The sequence below is a fragment of the Bombina bombina genome, chromosome 8 (genome assembly GCF_027579735.1).
Source record: "Bombina bombina isolate aBomBom1 chromosome 8, aBomBom1.pri, whole genome shotgun sequence".
Classification (NCBI taxonomy): domain Eukaryota; kingdom Metazoa; phylum Chordata; class Amphibia; order Anura; family Bombinatoridae; genus Bombina; species Bombina bombina.
In genome coordinates, this window is record NC_069506.1 from 1,007,560 (window position 1) to 1,027,500 (window position 19,941).

The 19,941-nt window shown below is 42.3% G+C and overlaps 1 protein-coding gene across 1 annotated transcript in view; it reads left to right on the forward strand.

Moving 5' to 3' along the window:
• The window catches only part of IFT56 (intraflagellar transport 56), a 291,153-nt gene that overhangs the window by 75,624 nt on the left and 195,588 nt on the right, over positions 1 to 19,941 (forward strand). Inside the window, exons 5-11 of the mRNA XM_053690101.1 lie at positions 16,766 to 16,815; positions 17,725 to 17,870; positions 17,949 to 18,120; positions 18,272 to 18,346; positions 18,641 to 18,743; positions 19,620 to 19,675; positions 19,820 to 19,873. Of these exons, the coding sequence (XP_053546076.1) occupies positions 16,766 to 16,815; positions 17,725 to 17,870; positions 17,949 to 18,120; positions 18,272 to 18,346; positions 18,641 to 18,743; positions 19,620 to 19,675; positions 19,820 to 19,873 (656 nt within the window). The remainder of the gene's footprint in view (positions 1 to 16,765; positions 16,816 to 17,724; positions 17,871 to 17,948; positions 18,121 to 18,271; positions 18,347 to 18,640; positions 18,744 to 19,619; positions 19,676 to 19,819; positions 19,874 to 19,941) is intronic.

Here is a 19,941-nt window from a genome sequence, read left to right on the forward strand (position 1 = left end):
TGGGAATGAGAATATCCCACAAGTAATGGATGATCCGTGGACTGGATACACCACCAGAGAAATAAATTTATCAGGTAAGCATAAATTGTGTTTTTTGCTTGATTAAAGTGATTTCTAAGCCTGTTTGTCTTACTACTATTCTGTTAAACATGTCTGACACCAAGGAAAATCCTTGTTCAATGTGTTTAGAAGCCATGGTGGAACCCCCTCTCAAAATGTGTCCCACTTGTATTGATATGTCTATACACTTTAAAGACCATATTGTTGCACTTAAAAATGTGGCCCAAGATGATTCTCAGACAGAAGGTAATGAGGTTAGCCCGTTGACCTCTCTCCAAGTGTCACAACCAATTGCGCCCGCTCAAGCGACGCCTAGCACCTCTAGCGCGTCTAACTCTTTTACCTTACAAGACTTGGCGGCAGTTATGGATAATACCCTCTCAGTATTTTTATCTAAGCTGCCCGTGTTACCTGCAAAGCGTGATAGCTCTGTTTTAAGAACAGATTATGAGCATTCTGACGCTTTAGTAGCCGTATCCGATATACTCACAACGCTCTGAAATGGGGGCGAGGGATGTTCTGTCTGAGGGAGAAATTACCGATTCGGGAAAGGCTGCTCCTCAGACAGACTCAGATACGTTGGCTTTTAAATTTAAACTAGAACACCTCCGCTTATTGCTCAGGGAGGTATTAGTTACTCTGGATGACTGCGACCCTTTGGTGGTTCCAGAGAAATTGTGTAAAATGGACAAGTACCTAGAAGTTCCTGTTTACACTGATGTGTTCCCGGTCCCTAAGAGGATCGCGGATATAGTAACTAGGGAGTGGGATAGACCAGGTATTCCGTTTGTCCACCCTCCTGTTTTTAAGAAAATGTTCCCCATATCTGACACCACGCGGGACTCGTGGCAGACGGTCCCTAAGGTAGAGGGGGCTGTTTCTTCACTTGCTAAACGCACAACCATACCAATTGAGGACAGTTGTGCTTTTAAAGACCCTATGGATAAAATATTAGAGGGTTTACTTAAGAAAATATTTGTTCATCAAGGTTTTCTTCTCCAACCTATAGCGTGCATTGTTCCTGTAACTACTGCAGCTGCTTTCTGTTTCGAGGCGCTGGAAGATGCACTCCAGACTGAGACCTCATATGAGGACATTATGGACAGAATTAAGGCTCTTAAGCTGGCTTATTCCTTTATCACAGATGCCGCTTTCCAACTAGCTAAGTTAGCGGCAAAGAATTCAGGTTTCGCCATTCTGGCGCGCAGGGGGCTATGGCTAAAGTCCTGGTCGGCCGATGTGTCGTCAAAATCCAAACTACTGAACATCCCTTTCAAAGGAAAGACCCTTTTCGGGCCTGAATTGAAAGAGATTATCTCAGAAATCACTGGGGGAAAAGGCCATGCTCTCCCTCAGGACAAGTCCTTTAAGACAAAGAACAAACAAAATAATTTTTGTTCCTTTCGAAATTTCAGGAGCGGTCTCTCTTCATCCTTCCCTGCTGTAAAGCAAGAGGGTAACACTTCACAACCCAGGGCAGCCTGGAAACCTTACCAGGGCTGGAACAAGGGTTAACAGGCCAAGAAGCCTGCAGCTGCTTCCAAGACAGCATGAAGGGGTAGCCCCCGATCCGGGACCGGATATAGTGGGGGGCAGACTCTCTCTCTTCGCTCAGGCCTGGGCAAGAGACGTACACGATCCTTGGGCCTTAGAGATTGTATCCCAGGGATATCTTCTAGAATTCAAGGACTCCCCTCCAAGGGGAAGGTTCCACATTTCTCGTCTGTCTACAGACCAGACAAAGAAAGAGGCGTTCTTACGCTGCGTAGAAGACCTGCATACATTGGGAGTGATCCACCCAGTTCCAATTGTGGAACAAGGGCTGGGTTTTTACTCAAACCTGTTTGTGGTTCCCAAAAAAGAAGGAACTTTCAGACCAATCCTGGATCTCAAAATTCTAAATAAATTCCTCCATCATTCAAGATGGAGACCATTCGGACAATCTTACCAATGATCCAGGAGGGTCAATTTATGACTACCGTGGATCTAAAGGATGCATATCTGCACATTCCTATCCACAAAGATCATCACCAGTTTCTCAGGTTCGCCTTTCTGGACAAGCATTATCAGTTTGTGGCTCTTCCTTTCGGGTTGGCCACTGCTCCCAGAATTTTCACAAAGGTGCTAGGGTCCCTTCTGGCGGTTCTAAGACCGCGGGGCATAGTAGTGGTGTTGCCTTACCTAGACGACATCTTAATTCAGGCGTCGACTTTCCAAAGAGCCAAGTCTCACACGGAAATTGTATTGGCCTTTCTGAGGTCTCACGGGTGGAAGGTGAACATCAAAAGGAGTTCTCTCTCCCCCCTCACAAGAGTTCCATTCCTAGGAACCCTAATAGACTTGGTAGAAATGAAAATATTTCTGACGGAGGTCAGAAAGTTAAAACTCTTAACTACTTGCCGAGCTCTTCATTCCATTCCTCGGCCGTCTGTAGCTCAGTGCATGGAGACAATCGGACTAATGGTAGCGGCAATGGACATAGTCCCTTTTGCACGGATACACCTCAGACCACTGCAACTATGCATGCTCAAACAGTGGAATGGGGATTATGCAGACTTGTCTCCTCAAATACAGTTGGACCAGGGGACCAGAGATTCGCTTCTCTGGTGGTTGTCTCAGGATCACCTGTCTCAGGGAATGTGTTTCCGCAGACCAGAGTGGATCATCGTAACGACCGACGCCAGTCTGTTGGGCTGGGGTGCGGTCTGGGACTCCCTGAAAGCTCAGGGCTTATGGTCTCGGGAAGAAGCTCTTCTCCCGATAAACATTCTGGAACTGAGGGCGATATTCAACGCTCTTCAGGCATGGCCTCAGCTAGCTGCGGCCAAATTCATCAGATTTCATTTGGACAACATTACGACTGTAGCTTACATCAACCATCAAGGGGGAACAAGGAGTCTCCTAGCAATGATGGAAGTAACCAAAATAATCAGGTGGGCGGATGATCACTCTTGCCACCTCTCAGCAATTCACATTCCAGGAGTAGACAACTGGGAAGCGGATTTTCTAAGTCGTCAGACTTTTCATCCGGGGGAGTGGGAACTTCACCCGGAGGTATTTGCCCAGATGACTCAGCTATGGGGCACTCCAGAATTGGATCTGATGGTGTCCCGTCAGAATGCCAAACTTCCTCTTTGGCGGTGTTGATAGATGCTCTAGCAGCACCTTGGTCCTTCAATCTGGCCTATGTGTTTCCACCGTTTCCTCTCCTTCCTCGTCTGGTTGCCAGAATCAAGCAGGAGAGGGCGTCGGTGATTCTTTTTTTTTTCTTTTTTTTTTTTTCAAACAAGCTTTATTAGTAGTATTTTGTCACCAATACAGTAGTAAGAAACGTTGTTGTACAATACAATTCTTTGAACAAAAGGAGGGTTGGAACATACAAAAGCAAACAAACTCAATAGATAAACAGAGAGTAGGGGCAGAAAAGAATTTCCACCCGACGAGTAGATTGGATGTTCTCAAACCAAAATAATAAATGTCTGTATTAGTCCTTAGATCAGAACATTTTGACAAAGCTTGATAATTTTACATTTTTAATAGATTTAGAATATAAATCAGTTTCGTGATAGTCAAATCAAAAATGAACTTATAAAGAAAGTAATAAGCTCAGAAAAGATCAGGAAATATAAACAAAGAAAGAAAAGAAGAAAGAATAAAAGAGGAAAGAAGAAAGAGAGAAAAAAAAAAAAAAGGGGAGGGGGAAGGGGGGGTCATCCTGGGAAAAAGGGAGAGGGGAGTGTGTTTACTAATCAGTTTCACGGGGAGTAGTCATGTGTGAAGTGAGTGTTAACCTGCGTATTAATGTCCATTAGGGTGCTGTGCCTTTCCAAATGGCTAACATCGTCTCATGTGTTGCGGGTTTTTTAATTTTCATATAATGTAGTTTCTCCAAATTTAACAGGTCTTCCACCGCGGCTTGCCATTCATCGAGGGTTGGAACCCGTGAGGACTTCCACCCCCGAGGAATAAGCCTTTTGGCTCCAGTCAGCATAATCAGCATAAGTGCCCTAGTAGTGTCATCCCTGACCTTGGGCAGGCGTAGAAGTAGCAAAGTTTCAGGTGTGTTAGGAATAGAAATCTGTAGCCTACTTGACATGTCCCCGAACACAGCCTGCCAGTAGCCCTGTATTCTGGGGCATGCCCACCAGATGTGGAGAAGCGTGCCAGGGTAACCGCAACCCCTCCAACATAGGGAGCTCGCTGCCGGAAAGAGTCTATGTAGTTTTGCCGGGGTATAGTACCACCTAGTCAAGAATTTGAGGTGGATCTCCTGTACCACCGCCGAGACTGAGGATCGTTTAGTCAAAGTAAACGCCTTAAACCATTCATCCTCATCTATTGTATTGTTAAGGTCATTGCACCACATCGATGTATACGTGGGTAACTGCAATCCTGGTGGTAAAAGCAGGAGTTTATATACCTTAGAAATCAACCGCCTAGGCAGAGTGTGTTCCACACAGAGGGCCTCAAAAGGAGTAAGCTCTCTGTCAAAACTGGGCGTCGGTGATTCTAATAGCACCTGCGTGGCCACGCAGGACTTGGTATGCAGACCTAGTGGACATGTCATCCGTTCCACCATGGACTCTGCCAATGAGGCAGGACCTTCTAATACAAGGTCCTTTCAAGCATCCAAATCTAATTTCTCTGCTTCTGACTGCTTGGAGATTGAACGCCTAATTCTATCTAAGCGTGGTTTCTCTGAGTCGGTTATCGATACCCTGATTCAGGCTAGAAAGACTGTCACCAGGAAAATCTACCATAAGATTTGGCGAAAATGTCTTTGTTGGTGCGAATCCAAGGGTTACTCATGGAGTAAGATTAGGATTCCCAGGATATTGTCCTTTCTCCAAGAAGGATTGGAGAAAGGATTATCAACTAGTTCCTTAAAAGGACAGATATCTGCTTTGTCTATTCTTTTACACAAACGTCTGGCAGAGGTACCAGACGTTCAAGCGTTTAGTCAAGCTTTAGTCAGAATCAAGCCTGTTTATAGACCTGTGGCTCCGCCATGGAGTCTGACTTTAGTTCTTTCAGTTCTGCAAGGGGTTCCTTTGAACCTTTACATTCCATAGATATTAAACTTTTATCTTGTTAAGTTTTGTTTTTGGTAGCTATCTCTTCTGCTCGAAGAGTTTCAGAGTTATCTGCTTTACAGTGTGACTCACCTTACTTGGTGTTCCACGCAGATAAGGTAGTTTTGCGTACCAAACCCTGTTTTCTTCCTAAGGCTGTGTCTAATAAGAATATTAACCAGGAAATTGTTGTTTCCTCTCTGTGTCCTAATCTTTCTTCGAAGAAGGAACGTCTGTTACACAATCTTGATGTGGTTTGTGCTTTAAAGTTCTATTTACAAGCAACTAAGGATTTCAGACCAACAACTTCATTGTTTGTCATCTATTCTGGTAAGAGAAGAGGTCAGAAGGCGACTGCTACCTCTCTTTCCTTTTGGCTGAAAAGCATCATCCGTCTGGCCTATGAGACTGCTGGCCAGCAGCCTCCTGAAACAATTACTGCTCATTCTACCAGAGCAGTGGCTTCCACATGGGCTTTTAAAAATGAGGCTTCTGTTGAACAGATTTGTAAGGCAGCGACTTGGTCTTCGCTGCATACTTTTTCCAAATTTTCCAAATTCGATACTTTTGCTTCTTCGGAGGCTATTTTTGGGAGAAAGGTTTTACAAGCAGTGGTGCCTTCCGTTTAAGGTACCTGTCTTGTTCCCTCCCTTCATCCGTGTCCTAAAGTTTTGGTATTGGTATCCCACAAGTAAAGGATGAATCCGTGGACTGGATACACCTTACAAGAGAAAACAGAATTGATGCTTACCTGATAAATTACTTTCTCTTGTGGTGTATCCAGTCCACGGCCCGCCCTGGCTATTAGTCAGGTAAATTTTTAGTCTAAACTACAGTCACCACTGCACCCTATGGTTTCTCCTTTTTCTTCCTAACCTTCGGTCGAATGACTGGGGGTTGGAGCTAGAGGGGGAGCTATATGGACAGCTCTGCTGTGTGCTCTCTTTACCACTTCCTGTTAGGAAGGAGAATATCCCACAAGTAAAGGATGAATCCGTGGACTGGATACACCACAAGAGAAAGTAATTTATCAGGTAAGCATACATTCTGTTTTTTTTTTTTCTTTTACAAGATACGAGTCCACGGATTTCATCCTTATGGGATATCGCCTCCTGTTCAGCAGGAGGAGGCAAAGAGCACCACAGCAGAGCTGCATAAATAGCTTCTCAAAGCTGGCAAAGTGAGGTGTTAGTTTAGTTTCTTCAATCAAGAGTTTATTATTTTTATAGTAGTGCCTCTGAGTGCTACTTTGTGCTGGGGTGTAGCCTAGATCAGATCAATCTCTTCAGTAAAAAGAGAAGCATTTGGTGGCTTTAAAGCAATAGGAACTGGTGGGATTTTATTCTCACTGTGCCTCCTATACATGTTGCTGCCCTACTGTAGATAGCCTAAGCTTTTAAACTCAGGCTGATCTTTGTCCACAGGGCTATGGGAGGGAGAAGACCTCTGAAAACCTGCTGGACTGCCATGCTGTCACTCAGCATTTCAGGTAAGTGCTAACTGCTTAATTCTGGGGACAAAGCATTCTCTCAGAAGACGTGAGCACTACATTGCATTCATTCACATGTGATGGGACTGGGGATATATACACTGGGGCTGGAAACAGTGTTATTACTCCAGGCAGTTGTTTTATACATTTCTGCTGACTGGGACACGGCTAATTCTTTTTGTTTTGTGGAGATCACATGTACAACTAACAGCGCAACTCTCCACTTCCGATATCAGCATTTTACTACAAAAGCCGATTGGGAGGTATGTTTTTTTAAGATTCGGCTACATTTTTACTTTGGGAGTTAGTTACTGCTTGATATGCCCACGATGGGCGGGGCTATAGTGTGTTGCTACTCCAACGGCTCCATTTTTACTAATTTGACGCCCAGGAGTTAGTTACTGCTTGATATGCCCACGATGGGCGGGGCTATAGTGTGTTGCTACTCAGACGGCTCCATTTTTACTAATTTGCTGCCCAGGAGTTACGGCCACGATGGGTTGGGCTTTAGTGTGATGCTGAACCAAGGGTTCCATTTTTACTCAATTGCCGCCCGGGAGTTCCAGCCGGATACGCCCATGATGGGCGGAGATAGGCATCTCTTTTTGGGCAGTACGGGTTCACGTTGTGCTTTCAGACGATCTGAGCAATGTTACCTTGTCAGTTACATAAAAGAATGACAAGTGGGACAACGGTTGCTGTTTGTATTGTTATGTTTAAACACGGTTCTGTTTTTTAAAGGCACACTACCACCCGGTTTTTAGTTTCACATCTTATGATGTATGAGGCCCTACACCACTTGTTTACCTATATACTATTATCCCTACACATTTGAAGAGGACAGTATTGGTTTTATTTGATGCTAAAATGTCTGGGTGTTATTTCAGACATTTTTAAAAAAAATAAAAAACAAAAGACACAAATATAGCGTTCCTTGTGAGCTTAAAGAGACCGTAACGTTTTTTGTGGGGTTCCTTTTGTCAATACATTTCAGCTGTTCACTGTATTTAAAATGGAACAAATGTACACATAAAATAAAGATTTTTTTTTCTGGCACACATGCGGTGCTCTGTGGTTCCTGTCAATATCCATAGGGATTGTGTGTACAAGACAGAGTTGATACTGTACATAGCATTGTCTTTTACCAGCAAGGTGAACACGATATTTGGATTATTTCTGACACAGAAATAAGAGGTTTTAAAAGTGACAGTAGTGTTTTTTTGTGTTAATTTTTAGTGAAACATTACATTTGTTTTTCTGTACTTCTCCTTTTATTGGGAGTTGGTTGACAATAATCACTTTATGCCGCAAACCTATAGTGTTTACACATGCATTGCCCTGCGCTGCCTCGCATACTCCGTACGGAGTCTTTCTTTGCATATCAGGCATTCTAGAGATCCCATGTGGACACTTAATTTTCTAGAGGAATTATTTTCATTTTAGCGCAGGTGTAATTTATCCTAGTACGTTTGGTGAGTCATACGGAATGGACAAGTCCGTATTCCCTGTACTTATTGAATTGTTTCCCATATCCGTCTTAACTAAGACGCAGACATTCCCTATGGTGAAAGGAGTAGTTCCCGGCTTTGTCTGAGACTAGTAAGATTCTCAAAGGGTTATCACAAAGTTTGGCAAAGGGATGTACACCAAGGTTTACAATGACTTGCAACTGTGTACTTTCAACCGTCCTTAGCGGGTGGCATTTGATACTTTGTTTTTTCTTTTTTTTTATTATTTTTTGTTGAGGATATACATGAAAATATAGGTGTACAATGTATATGCAGTATATATATATAATAAGTTGTACAGGCATGAAAAAAAAAACAACTTACAATGAGAATTTGAAAAGAGCCTGTGATACAAAAGAAATCATAATTTGCTATTATCCTTTTTTTTTTTCCCCCTTGATATAACAATAAAAGACCACTCGTGGGTATAAAAAGAAACATAAAGGGATTATGTCAATAAACAGGTACATCAAATGATATCATGTATTGCTTCTTAAATGATTGTGGACATTCTTATTAAAATTATATAGAAAAAGACCAGAACTGGATATCTAACTAATATAACAAAACAGTACCAGGCAAGCAGGTCTAATGGAGCCACAACCAGGTAGTAAGTAGGTTTTAGCGATTGAGAGAAAAGATAAATAAGTATGATCCAATTCGCTATTGGAACTCTGTATAATAGTTATCATTAAGTCTGTTTATGGTGTTGGCGCCATCTAGTGGCCAAAAAGAGAATCAAGCCTAATAGCAGATTATTGAAGATCGGCTCTCCAATGTTTAATAGGAGGGAAGTATGGTGCTTAAATGCTCAAATAAAATAAAAATGAGATCTTGTTAGGCTTGTAATCGATTGAAAAGGTATGCTAATTTATCTAAAGTGTGGCAAGTATTAATTAGATAGATAATCTCCTTATTCTATAAAACAGATAGAACCATAATATTCTGCCCCTACTCGCGATCCCAACAGCAGTTTAAGGGACACTACATATTCTTACAATATGGGATCATGACCTGGAGATACATCTAATACTTTAAAGGTAGTCTTAAATAAATTATCTTTCATTGCAAATAAAAAGCCTGCAGTAGAGGAAAATTCAAGTAATAATACTACCTTAAACGGTCTAACAAAAAGAACATAAACAGTGAAACACTCTCTACAAGCATAATATACGACTAACAAACAGTATTAACTCTATATAAGTTACCGTCCAGGTACAAAAAGATTATGAGGGCACAGTGTTGATTTATGCTGCCGTGTTATTAACCCATGCCTTCTCTATTGGCTGTCTGCTTGTTAGAGTGCATTGAGTCAAAAACAATGGGAGAAACTATGTGAAGAGTGTTGCGTGCAGTGGTAGTTTTAAACCTCCTCAAAAGATCCACCCCATGCATAGGTGAACACAACTAGATCTCCTTATTGTCGGCTTTGTAATTCACAAAGCTTTTGTAATAACGTAGGACATATAAGGTATATGCTGTAACCATAGACATAAACAATAACCGTGCTATGAAATGATCAAATATTATGCATTCTCTATTGAGACCGGTTGCGGTACCGCTATTAGCCATACAGAAGTGTTCCTTAAACCGGGGTAATAATATAAGTTATATGTTTGCTAACAGCAGTTCCACTAGTGTGTGATTAAGGTCCGCTATCCCCAGTGTCTCATTAGGTAAGACCTCTCTGTGTCTAAGTTCATGCGGGGTGTTGGTGGACCGGGGCCAAGAGCTGTGAACATACCAGCTGTCTTCCCAGAGACTTTTATCGAGAGGGCAATCATGAAAATAGGCAGTACACCATCTCGGATAGTTTCTCCTGTCCCTTGGATCACTATTGCTGATTTTGGCGCTTTTCCATCCTGCCACTTTCTGTATTTTGTGTTCCCAATATCTGTTACACTTGTTTCAATGAGCAGGGAATCAAGCTTGTCTCGCAGTGATGTTCCAGCAATGATCAGTGGAATCCAATTTGGCACAGTTCCTATGTGGTCTAGTCTGCATGTCTCCGATGCTAGTGAGGGATTCCTTGGTTTGTATGCGTCCTTTGATGCGAGGAGTATTACTGTGGCATCAGGGCTGCACTGTTGCTTTGTCTCATATTCTAAATGCTTCTTCGGGGGTTTATCGATCTCGTTTTCCAAATATAGACGGCCCAGCAAGTAGTCATATGGTGCCCTTTCAATCAGCCGATTCATAAGGGATTCAAGCTTTGCGGGAAAAACCACTAAGTATGTTGAGCTGTTTTCTTCTTCTGCATCCGCCATAGTGACGGATTGTTATTTCTCTGTTCCCCAGAGCCTTGCAACAACCAGGTGGTGGTAAGCAGTGGGTTATTTGATTGTCCAGTTAGCGGTGTGGTTTGAAGAGATCCAGTAAGTCTGGCAATACAGACAGCACCGGTAACCCTTCTCTTCCCGGGGGAGAGGTGTATGCCTAAGAATAGTAGGCCGCCGCCCTAGGCCTTTATGCTCCGTTCTGAGCTCTCGGTGTCACAAAAACAGCCACAGTTATTAGCACTGTGGAGAGATTGTAGTTTTGTGGTCTTATTTTTGCTGTTAGATGATGGTAGTCGGCGGATTACCAAAAGTTCTACCAGAGCTAGGAGAAAATGCGTCTTGTCCAGATCGCTGTACGGACACGCCCCCTTGTTTTTTCTTTTTTAAGTCCAACTCTCTTCTGTTTAAAAATTTAGGATAGCATAAGTCATTTGACTATGTTTTTTTCCCTTTAAGTTCCTACACTGAGGAGCGTAGGTTTCAGATTTTTTGTTTCAGATCTCTGAGCTTTATGGTTAAAGCCTTTCAATCCTGATGTATGCTTCAAGTCAATAAGAGATTATCTTCTGCATTTAAGAAAATAAATACAATAAGACGATACCAACGTCGTGGCCTGATGGTCTGTCTGGCAAGAGGTTGGTAAGAGGCAGTTTGAAACCAGCTGCAGCTATTAGGATCCAATTAGCCTACTGTTCAAGCAAGGATGGCATGAAAGACATGTCCGCGATCTGGGAATCGGATTTTATAGGGGACAGAATTTTCAGTCTTTTGTTTAGGATTTCTGCAGACCAGTTAAAGAGAGAGGCATTCTTACATTGTGTAGGAGGCCTCTCCTTCTTTGAAGTACTTAGTCTGCAGGAGCAGGGGCAGATTTTATTAATTTCTTTTTGGTATCCCCCAAGAGGGAGGGAATCCTCAGTTCTATTTTTGACTTCGAGAGTCAGAGTAGGTTTTTTACAGAGTTCTACCCTTCAGGATGGAAACTATTCGTACCATCTTTCCATTGATCTGGGAAGGTTGATTTATGATGAAGGTGGATCTACAGGATACATACTTTTATGTTCCTACTTCAGAGTTCATCACAAGTTCCCGACTTTGTGACTTTCTGGGCAAACACTTTCTGGTCGTGACCTTACTTTCGGGCTGGACATGGCACCCAGTATTTCCAAAGGTTCCGGGGTTTTCTGCTGGCTGTTCTGAGACCGCGGAGCATTGCGGTGGCGTCTTATCTGGACGATATCCTATTCTAGGAGTCATATTGTCAGTAAACAAGGTCGAATTCTGACATTGTTTTTATTTTTCCTGTGTACTCACGGGTGGAAGGTAAATCTGGAACAAGGAGCTACTGTAGCCTAGGGGTTAGCTTGTGGCTTTGCAGCTTAATGGTTGTTGGTTCCTATTCAGGCGCTGGATGACTAATTTTTAAGGGCAAGGGTACCCTTCTTGGGGATTCTAATCGAACCTATATCCATGTGAGTCTTTCTGACAGAAGTCAGAAAGTTAAAGATTCTGAATACATGCCGAACCCTTCAGTCCACTCCTCGGCCGTCAGTGGCTCAGTGGAGACAATTGGATTGATGGTAGCGGCAATGGACATCATTCCGTTTGCTCGTTTTCATATCAGACCTCTGCAACTGAGCATGCTCAGACAGTGGAATGGAGATTATGCAAATGTGTCTCCTCAAATAGATATAGACCAGGAGACCAGGGACTCTCTTCTATGGTGGTTGTCGCTGTATCATCTGTCCCAGGGGACATGGTTCCGCAGAAACGGATACCAGTCTGATAGGATGGGGAGCAGTCTGGAACTCCCTGAGGGCTCAGGGTGTATGGACTCGATCGGAGTCTCTACTTCCCATCAATATTCTAGGGTTGAGAGCACTATTCAATGCGCTTCAGGCTTTGCCTCAGTTGGCTTCGGCCAAATTCATCAGATTCCAGTCGGACAACATTACGACTGTAGCTTACATCAATCATCGGGGAGGAACAAGGAGTTCCTAAGCAATGACAGAAGTAGCCAAGATAATTCAGTGGACGGAGGCTCACTCTTGTTATCTGTTGGCAATCCACATCCCAGGTGTGGAAAACTGGGAAGCCGATTTTCTGAGCAGACAGACTTTTCATCCGGGGGAACGCGAACTCCATCCGGTATTTACCAACCTGATTCTCAGATGGGGCAGGCCGGAGTTGGATCGTATGGCATCTCATCAGAATGCCAAGTTTCTGAGATACGGGTCCAGGTCCAGGGACTCCCAGGCCGAACTGATAGATGCCTTGGCAGTGCCTTGGTCCTTCAGCCTAGATTATGTGATTCCTCCATTTGCTCTCCTTCCCCGGGTGATTGCTCGAGTCAAACAGGAGAGGGCATTGGTGATACTCATCGCCCCTGTGTGGCATCGCAGGACTTGGTATGCCGATCTGGTAGACATGTCACCCCAGCCTCCGTGGAAGTTTCCATTGAGGAAAGACCTTCTTATTTAGGGACCCTTCCATCATCCGAATCTAGTTTCTCTGCAGCTAACTGCTTGGAGATTGAACGCTTAATTTTATCTAAGCGAGGGTTTTCTGATTCGGTTATAGATACTTTGATTCAGGCACGAAAGCCTGTTACTAGGAGAATTTACCATAAGATATGGCGTAAATATCTTTATTGGTGAGAATCCAAGGGCTACTCATGGAGTAGGGTTAGGATTCCCAGGATTTTGTCTTTTCTCCAAGATGAATTGGAGAATGGATTGTCCGCAAGTTCCTTAAAGGGACGGATTTCTGCTTGGTCTATTTTGTTGCACAAGCGTCTGGCAGATGTTCCAGATGTTCAGTCTTTGTCAGGCTCTGACTAGAATCAGGCCTGTGTCTAGACCATTTGCTCCTCCTTGGAGTTTGAATTTAGTTCTTAGAGTTCTTCAAGGGGTTCCGTTTGAACCTATGCATTCCATAGATATTAAGTTATTATCTTGGATAAGGTGGTGTTACCTACCGAACCTGGTTTTCTTCCTAAGGTTTTCGAATAAGAATTTTAATCAGGAAATTGTTGTTCCTTCCTTGTGTCCTAATCCTCCTTCTAAGAAGGAGCGACTGTTACATATTTTAGACGTGGTCCGTGCCTTGAAGTTTTACTTGCAGGCCACTAAGGATTTTCGTCAATCTTTTTCCCCGTTTGTTGTGTTTTCTTGGAAGCGTAGGGATCAGAAAGCTACTGCTACCTCTCTTTTTCTCTTTGGCTGAAGGGTATCATCCGTTTTGCATATGAGACTGCTGGACAGCAGCCTCCTGATCGAATTACGGCTCATTCCACTAGGGCTGTGGCTTCCTCATGGGCATTCAAAAATGATGCTTCTGTTGAACGGCTTTGCAAAGCTGCAACTTAGTCTTCTCTTCACACTTTTTCCAAATTTTACAAATTTGATACTTTTGCTTCGTCTGAGGCTTTTTTTGGGAGATAAGTTCTTCAAGCAGTGGTTTCTTTCGTTTAGGTTCCCTGTCTTGTCCCTCCCCTTTCATCCGTGTCCTATAGCTTTGGTATTGTATCCCATAAGTAAGGATGAAATCCGTGGACTCGTCCTATCTTGTAAAAGAAAAGGAAATTTATGCTTACCTGATAAATTTATTTCTTTTACGATACGACGAGTCCACGGCCCGCCCTGTTTTTGTAGGACAGGTCTTTTATTTTGTTAAACTTCAGTCACCTCTGCACCTTGGCTTTTCCTTTCTCTTCCTAACTTCAGTCGAATGACTGGAGTGGGAGGGAAGGGAGGAGCTATTTATGCAGCTCTGCTGTGGTGCTCTTTGCCGCCTCCTGCTGACCTGGAGGCGATATCCCATAAGTAAGGATGAAATCCGTGGACTTGTCGTATCGTAAAAGAAATAAATTTATCAGGTAAGCATAAATTTCCTTTTTTTCCCCCTTTTCCACTGATTTCCACGTCTCTCAGAAAAAAGTAGATCATGTCTAACCGATCACAATCCTGTGCCTGTGGTACGACCGTACACTGGCTCACACATGCGCAGTAGAAGTAAAGGGGAACCCTAACCCCTTCTGTTCCCTTAGGATAGATTAGCGCTCATTCTGTTAAAGCAATGGAACTTCAGCCTATAAATAGTCATATATATTTATATATAAACGTAAGCAAAGTGGTTTTTATAACGTATTCACATTCTATCAGTGCTAAAGGCAGCCCATAATATGTACGTTATTGTGTAGTTCACATTTTTATTGTGTCGCACATATGGCTGATTTCTAGACTACTGTATGTACGTTATTGTGTAGCGCATATGGCTGATTTCTAGACTACTGTATGTAAGTTATTGTGTCGCACATATGGCTGATTTCTAGACTACTGTATGTACATTATTGTGTCGCACATATGGCTGATTTCTTGACTACTGTATGTACGTTATTGTGTCGCACATATGGCTGATTTCTAGACTACTGTATGTACGTTATTGTGTCGCACATATGGCTGATTTCTAGACTACTGTATGTAAGTTATTGTGTAACGCATATGGCTGATTTCTAGACTACTGTATGTACGTTATTGTGTCGCACATATGGCTGATTTCTAGACTACTGTATGTACGTTATTGTGTCGCACATATGGCTGATTTCTAGACTGCTGTATGTGCGTTATTGTGTAGCACACATGGCTGATTTCTAGACTTCTGTATGCACGTTACTGTGTCGTACATATGGCTGATTTCTAGACTTCTGTATGCACGTTACTGTGTCGTACATATGGCTGATTTCTAGACTACTGTATGCACGTTATTATGTCGCACATATGGCTGATTTCTAGACTACTGTATGTACGTTATTGTGTCGCACATATGGCTGATTTCTAGACTACTCTATGTACGTTATTGTGTCGCGCATATGGCTGATTTCTAGACTACTCTATGTACATTATTGTGTCGCGCATATGGCTGATTTCTAGACTACTGTATGTACGTTATTGTGTCGCGCATATGGCTGATTTCTAGACTACTGTATGCATGTTATTGTGTCGCACATATGGCTGATTTCTAGACTACTGTATGTACGTTATTGTGTCGCGCATATGGCTGATTTCTAGACTACTGTATTACGTTATTGTGTCGCGCATATGGCTGATTTCTAGACTACTGTATGCATGTTATTGTGTCGCACATATGGCTGATTTCTAGACTACTGTATGTACGTTATTGTGTCGCGCATATGGCTGATTTCTAGACTACTGTATGTAAGTTATTGTGTCGCGCATATGGCTGATTTCTAGACTACTGTATGTACGTTATTGTGTCGCGCATATGGCTGATTTCTAGACTACTGTCTGTACGTTATTGTGTCGCGCATATGGCTGATTTCTAGACTACTGTCTGTACGTTATTGTGTCGCGCATATGGCTGATTTCTAGACTACTGTATGTACGTTATTGTGTCGCGCATATGGCTGATTTCTAGACTACTGTATGTGCGTTATTGTGTAACGCATATGGCTGATTTCTAGACTACTGTATGTACGTTATTGTGTCGCGCATATGGCTGATTTCTAGACTACTGTATGTAAGTAATTGTCGCGCATATGGCTGATTTCTAGACTACTGTATGTACGTTATTGTGTCGCGCATATGGCTGATTTCTAGACTACTGTATGTAAGTAATTGTCGCGCATATGGCTGATTTCTAGACTACTGTCTGTACGTTATTGTGTCGCGCATATGGCTGATTTCTAGACTACTGTCTGTACGTTATTGTGTCGCGCATATGGCTGATTTCTAGACTACTGTATGTGCGTTATTGTGTAACGCATATGGCTGATTTCTAGACTACTGTATGTACGTTATTGTGTCGCGCATATGGCTGATTTCTAGACTACTGTATGTAATTGTCGCGCATATGGCTGATTTCTAGACTACTGTATGTACGTTATTGTGTCGCGCATATGGCTGATTTCTAGACTACTGTATGTAAGTAATTGTCGCGCATATGGCTGATTTCTAGACTACTGTATGTACGTTATTGTGTCGCGCATATGGCTGATTTCTAGACTATCGTATGGAAGGTATTACAATGACGTTCTCTCACAAATTAGAGTATTTAATTATTTGCCTTTTATGGCCCTTTAAATGTAAAAATATTTTTAAATAAAAACAAATATTAATTATTTTTTTTTCTTATTGATTATCTACTCTGATTGTACTTGTCGGTAACACTGGTAATCCATGTGGCTGAGGAGACTGGGTGGGGGGGGTCTTAATTGCTATTTCATAAGAAAAATCAATTTGAGTTCTTATAATGAGGATTGTACTTTATAGCAGATACATTATATATGATGTCTTTTGTTACTGACAATATGTTTTCATTTTAATAAAAATATTCCAGCCCCCAAGAGTCGCCTACAGAATCGCTTACTTTTCCATTTGGCTCACAAGGTATGAATAAGGTCACTGTTCATTTGTATAATGCAGTTTCTGTATTTTATCAGTAGTTCAGATGGAATCGGGTGTTAATGGGAATTGTATGTTACTCTTTTGTATATATTTATAAAAACCAAAAGCAGGAGACATGCAGCTAAATATGGGGATTCAGCACTCTTGTCACTTTTATCAATTATAAATATTTATTAGAAACGATTAATATTGCATAGCAGTCTAAGTTGAGTTCCGACACGTCTAAAAAAGAGTAGACAGACGGACCTTGCCTGTGAAAAGTACACAAATAGTTTATGCTGAACGGCTTTAAGATAATGATTTGTATATATTTCAGACATTGTCTGTATGTATTGGAACATGGTTAACAGTCTCTCTCTTGCCTATGGTTTTTAAGAGTTAATTGTATTGTCTAAATGCTGGACCATAAATTAATAGTCTTTATAAAAAAAAATTCTTGCTTAAGACACAAGTTACCTTGTAAATACTGGCAAGTAATATTACTGCTTGATAAATGTAATGCATGAGAACTTATAAATGAATTATTTCCCAAAATATCTGACAAAATCTACAGGAGGACCTGCTTGACTAGAAGCATTTTTGTGCTGGTGGTGATTGACATCCTCAGCATTTTAAGCGCAAGATCCGAGTATGGTAGGTCATCCACACACGCAAGAAAGGCTATCGTTTGTGATGGTCGTCACATAAGAAGGGTTCATGAAAAATGCAATGAATACGTCCATCTTCCTATTTGTCTCTACATTAAGCAGACATCATGCTCAGTAGAGGAAAATCCATTTAAAAAAACAATATGTGATCATTTAAAAACAAAGAAGTAAAAAAATAAAAAAATATTGTAAAAATGGAGCTGAATGACTTCTTGGGATAACCCTGTGTATTTCATGCCTTTAGTTTAATGACGAGAAGAGGCTGATGGTCTTTCACCAGAACCTGCAGGACATTATTGAGGACCAGCTGAGCCTGGCCTCTATTCACTACATGAGATCTCACTACCAGGAAGCTATCGATATCTACAAGCGGATACTTCTGGAAAACAGGTAGGAATATTCTTTGCTGAATTTCTCCCTGAGACTCCTCAGTCCTCACATAAAATTAAAACTTGTGTCTAATTTCAGAGAATTCCTGGCTCTCAATGTCTATGTGGCACTTTGCTACTATAAGCTGGATTACTACGATGTGTCCCAGGAAGTCCTTGCTGTCTACCTACAGCAAGTTCCTGATAGCACCATAGCACTGAATCTCAAGGCCTGCAACCACTTCCGTCTGTACAACGGGAAAGCGGCTGAGGTACAGGGACACCCATTTTGTTAAACCATGTGTCTGCTCACTACAGATTTCTGTGCACCTTCTACCGGAGGGCTTCCTCATTATAAAACAAACTCATAGGCTACATTTGTTGTCGTGTTTTCTTGTTGTAATGTGCTATCCTATCCTGCAGGCAGAGCTGAAGAGTTTGATGGACAGCTCCTCTTCAGCACTTGAATTTGCCAAGGAGCTCATCAGGCATAATTTGGTAAATTCCCCACCTGTCTTACTACTGTACAGAGACACAACAACCATAGACTAGGTGTGAGAGATACCATAGCTAACGCCTGTCATACAGCTGGGTGACAGAGACCTCAGCTAACGCCTGTCATACAGCTGGGTGACAGGGACCTCAGCTAACGCCTGTCATACAGCTGGGTGACAGGGACCTTAGCCAAAGACTTTCATACCGCTAGGTGACAGGGGCTATTTATGAGAAAACTGTTTCAGTTTTTTTATGTCATTTAATGATCCAGTAAACGATAAGTTGGTGTTTTCACAGGTGGTTTTCCGAGCTGGTGAGGGGTCCTTGCAGGTGCTGCCCCCTTTAGTAGATGTTATTCCTGAAGCTCGACTGAATCTGGTGATTTATTATCTTCGTCAAGGTAGGGCTAGATGATATTGTGAGTCTGTTTAACATCTTGAGTGTTGTTACCTGACCTGGTTACTAAACAGGAGACCTAACCAGTGATCGTTGTTACCTGACCTGGTTACTAAACAGGAGACCTAACCAGTGATCATTGTTACCTGACCTGGTTACTAAACAGGAGACCTAACCAGTGATCGTTGTTACCTGACCTGGTTACTAAACAGGAGACCTAACCAGTGATCGTTGTTACCTGACCTGCTTACTAAACAGGAGACCTAACCAGTGATCGTTGTTACCTGACCTGGTTACTAAACAGGAGACCTAACCAGTGATCTGCTGGTCTTTGTTTCACCACCATTTGGACGGTTTCCTGTTCAGGAACGACATGACCGTGCACCGGGTGTGTATATACATTTGTGTGTCGGTTACTAAACAGGAGACCTAACCAGGGATCTGCTGGTCTTTTTATCACCACCATTTGGACGGTTTCCTGTTCAGGAACGGCATGACCATGCACCGGGTGTGTATATACATCTGTTTAGTAACCGACACACAAATGTATATACACACCCGGTGCATGGGTCATGCCGTTCCTGAACAGGAAACCGTCCAAATGGTGGTGATACAAAGACCAGCAGATCACTGGTTAGGTCTCCTTTTTAGTAACCGACACACAAGAGACTTAACCAGGGATCTGCTGGTCTTTCTTTCACCACCATTTGGACGGTTTCCTGTTCAGGAACGGCATGACCGTGCACCGGTGTGGGACTTTGTTTTTCCAGAAGCTAAATCTACATTAACCAACAGTGGAGCATTGTATTACTGCATTATACTGTCCCTTTAGATTACAGAAACAAACAAATAAGTACATGAAATTCTGTATGTTTTCTAGATGATGTACAAGAAGCCTTCAACCTCATTAAAGACCTTGAACCATCTACCCCACAGGTGAGCGTCACTCTAAAGGGCAGATGTGATGTAGGAACAACAGAGCTTTTCTATTTATTACCTACTGTTATCCTGGCTGGCTGTCATCTGATGCTATCTGTAGCTTTCCCTTTAGTCTTTGCAATTTCTTTTTCTTCCCCACAGGAATATATCCTGAAGGGGGTGGTGAATGCGGCACTGGGGCAGGAAATAGGCTCAGTAAGTACCATGATTTAACGTGTCTGGGACCTTCTGCATATGAAATAATACAGTAAAGCTGAGAAGTC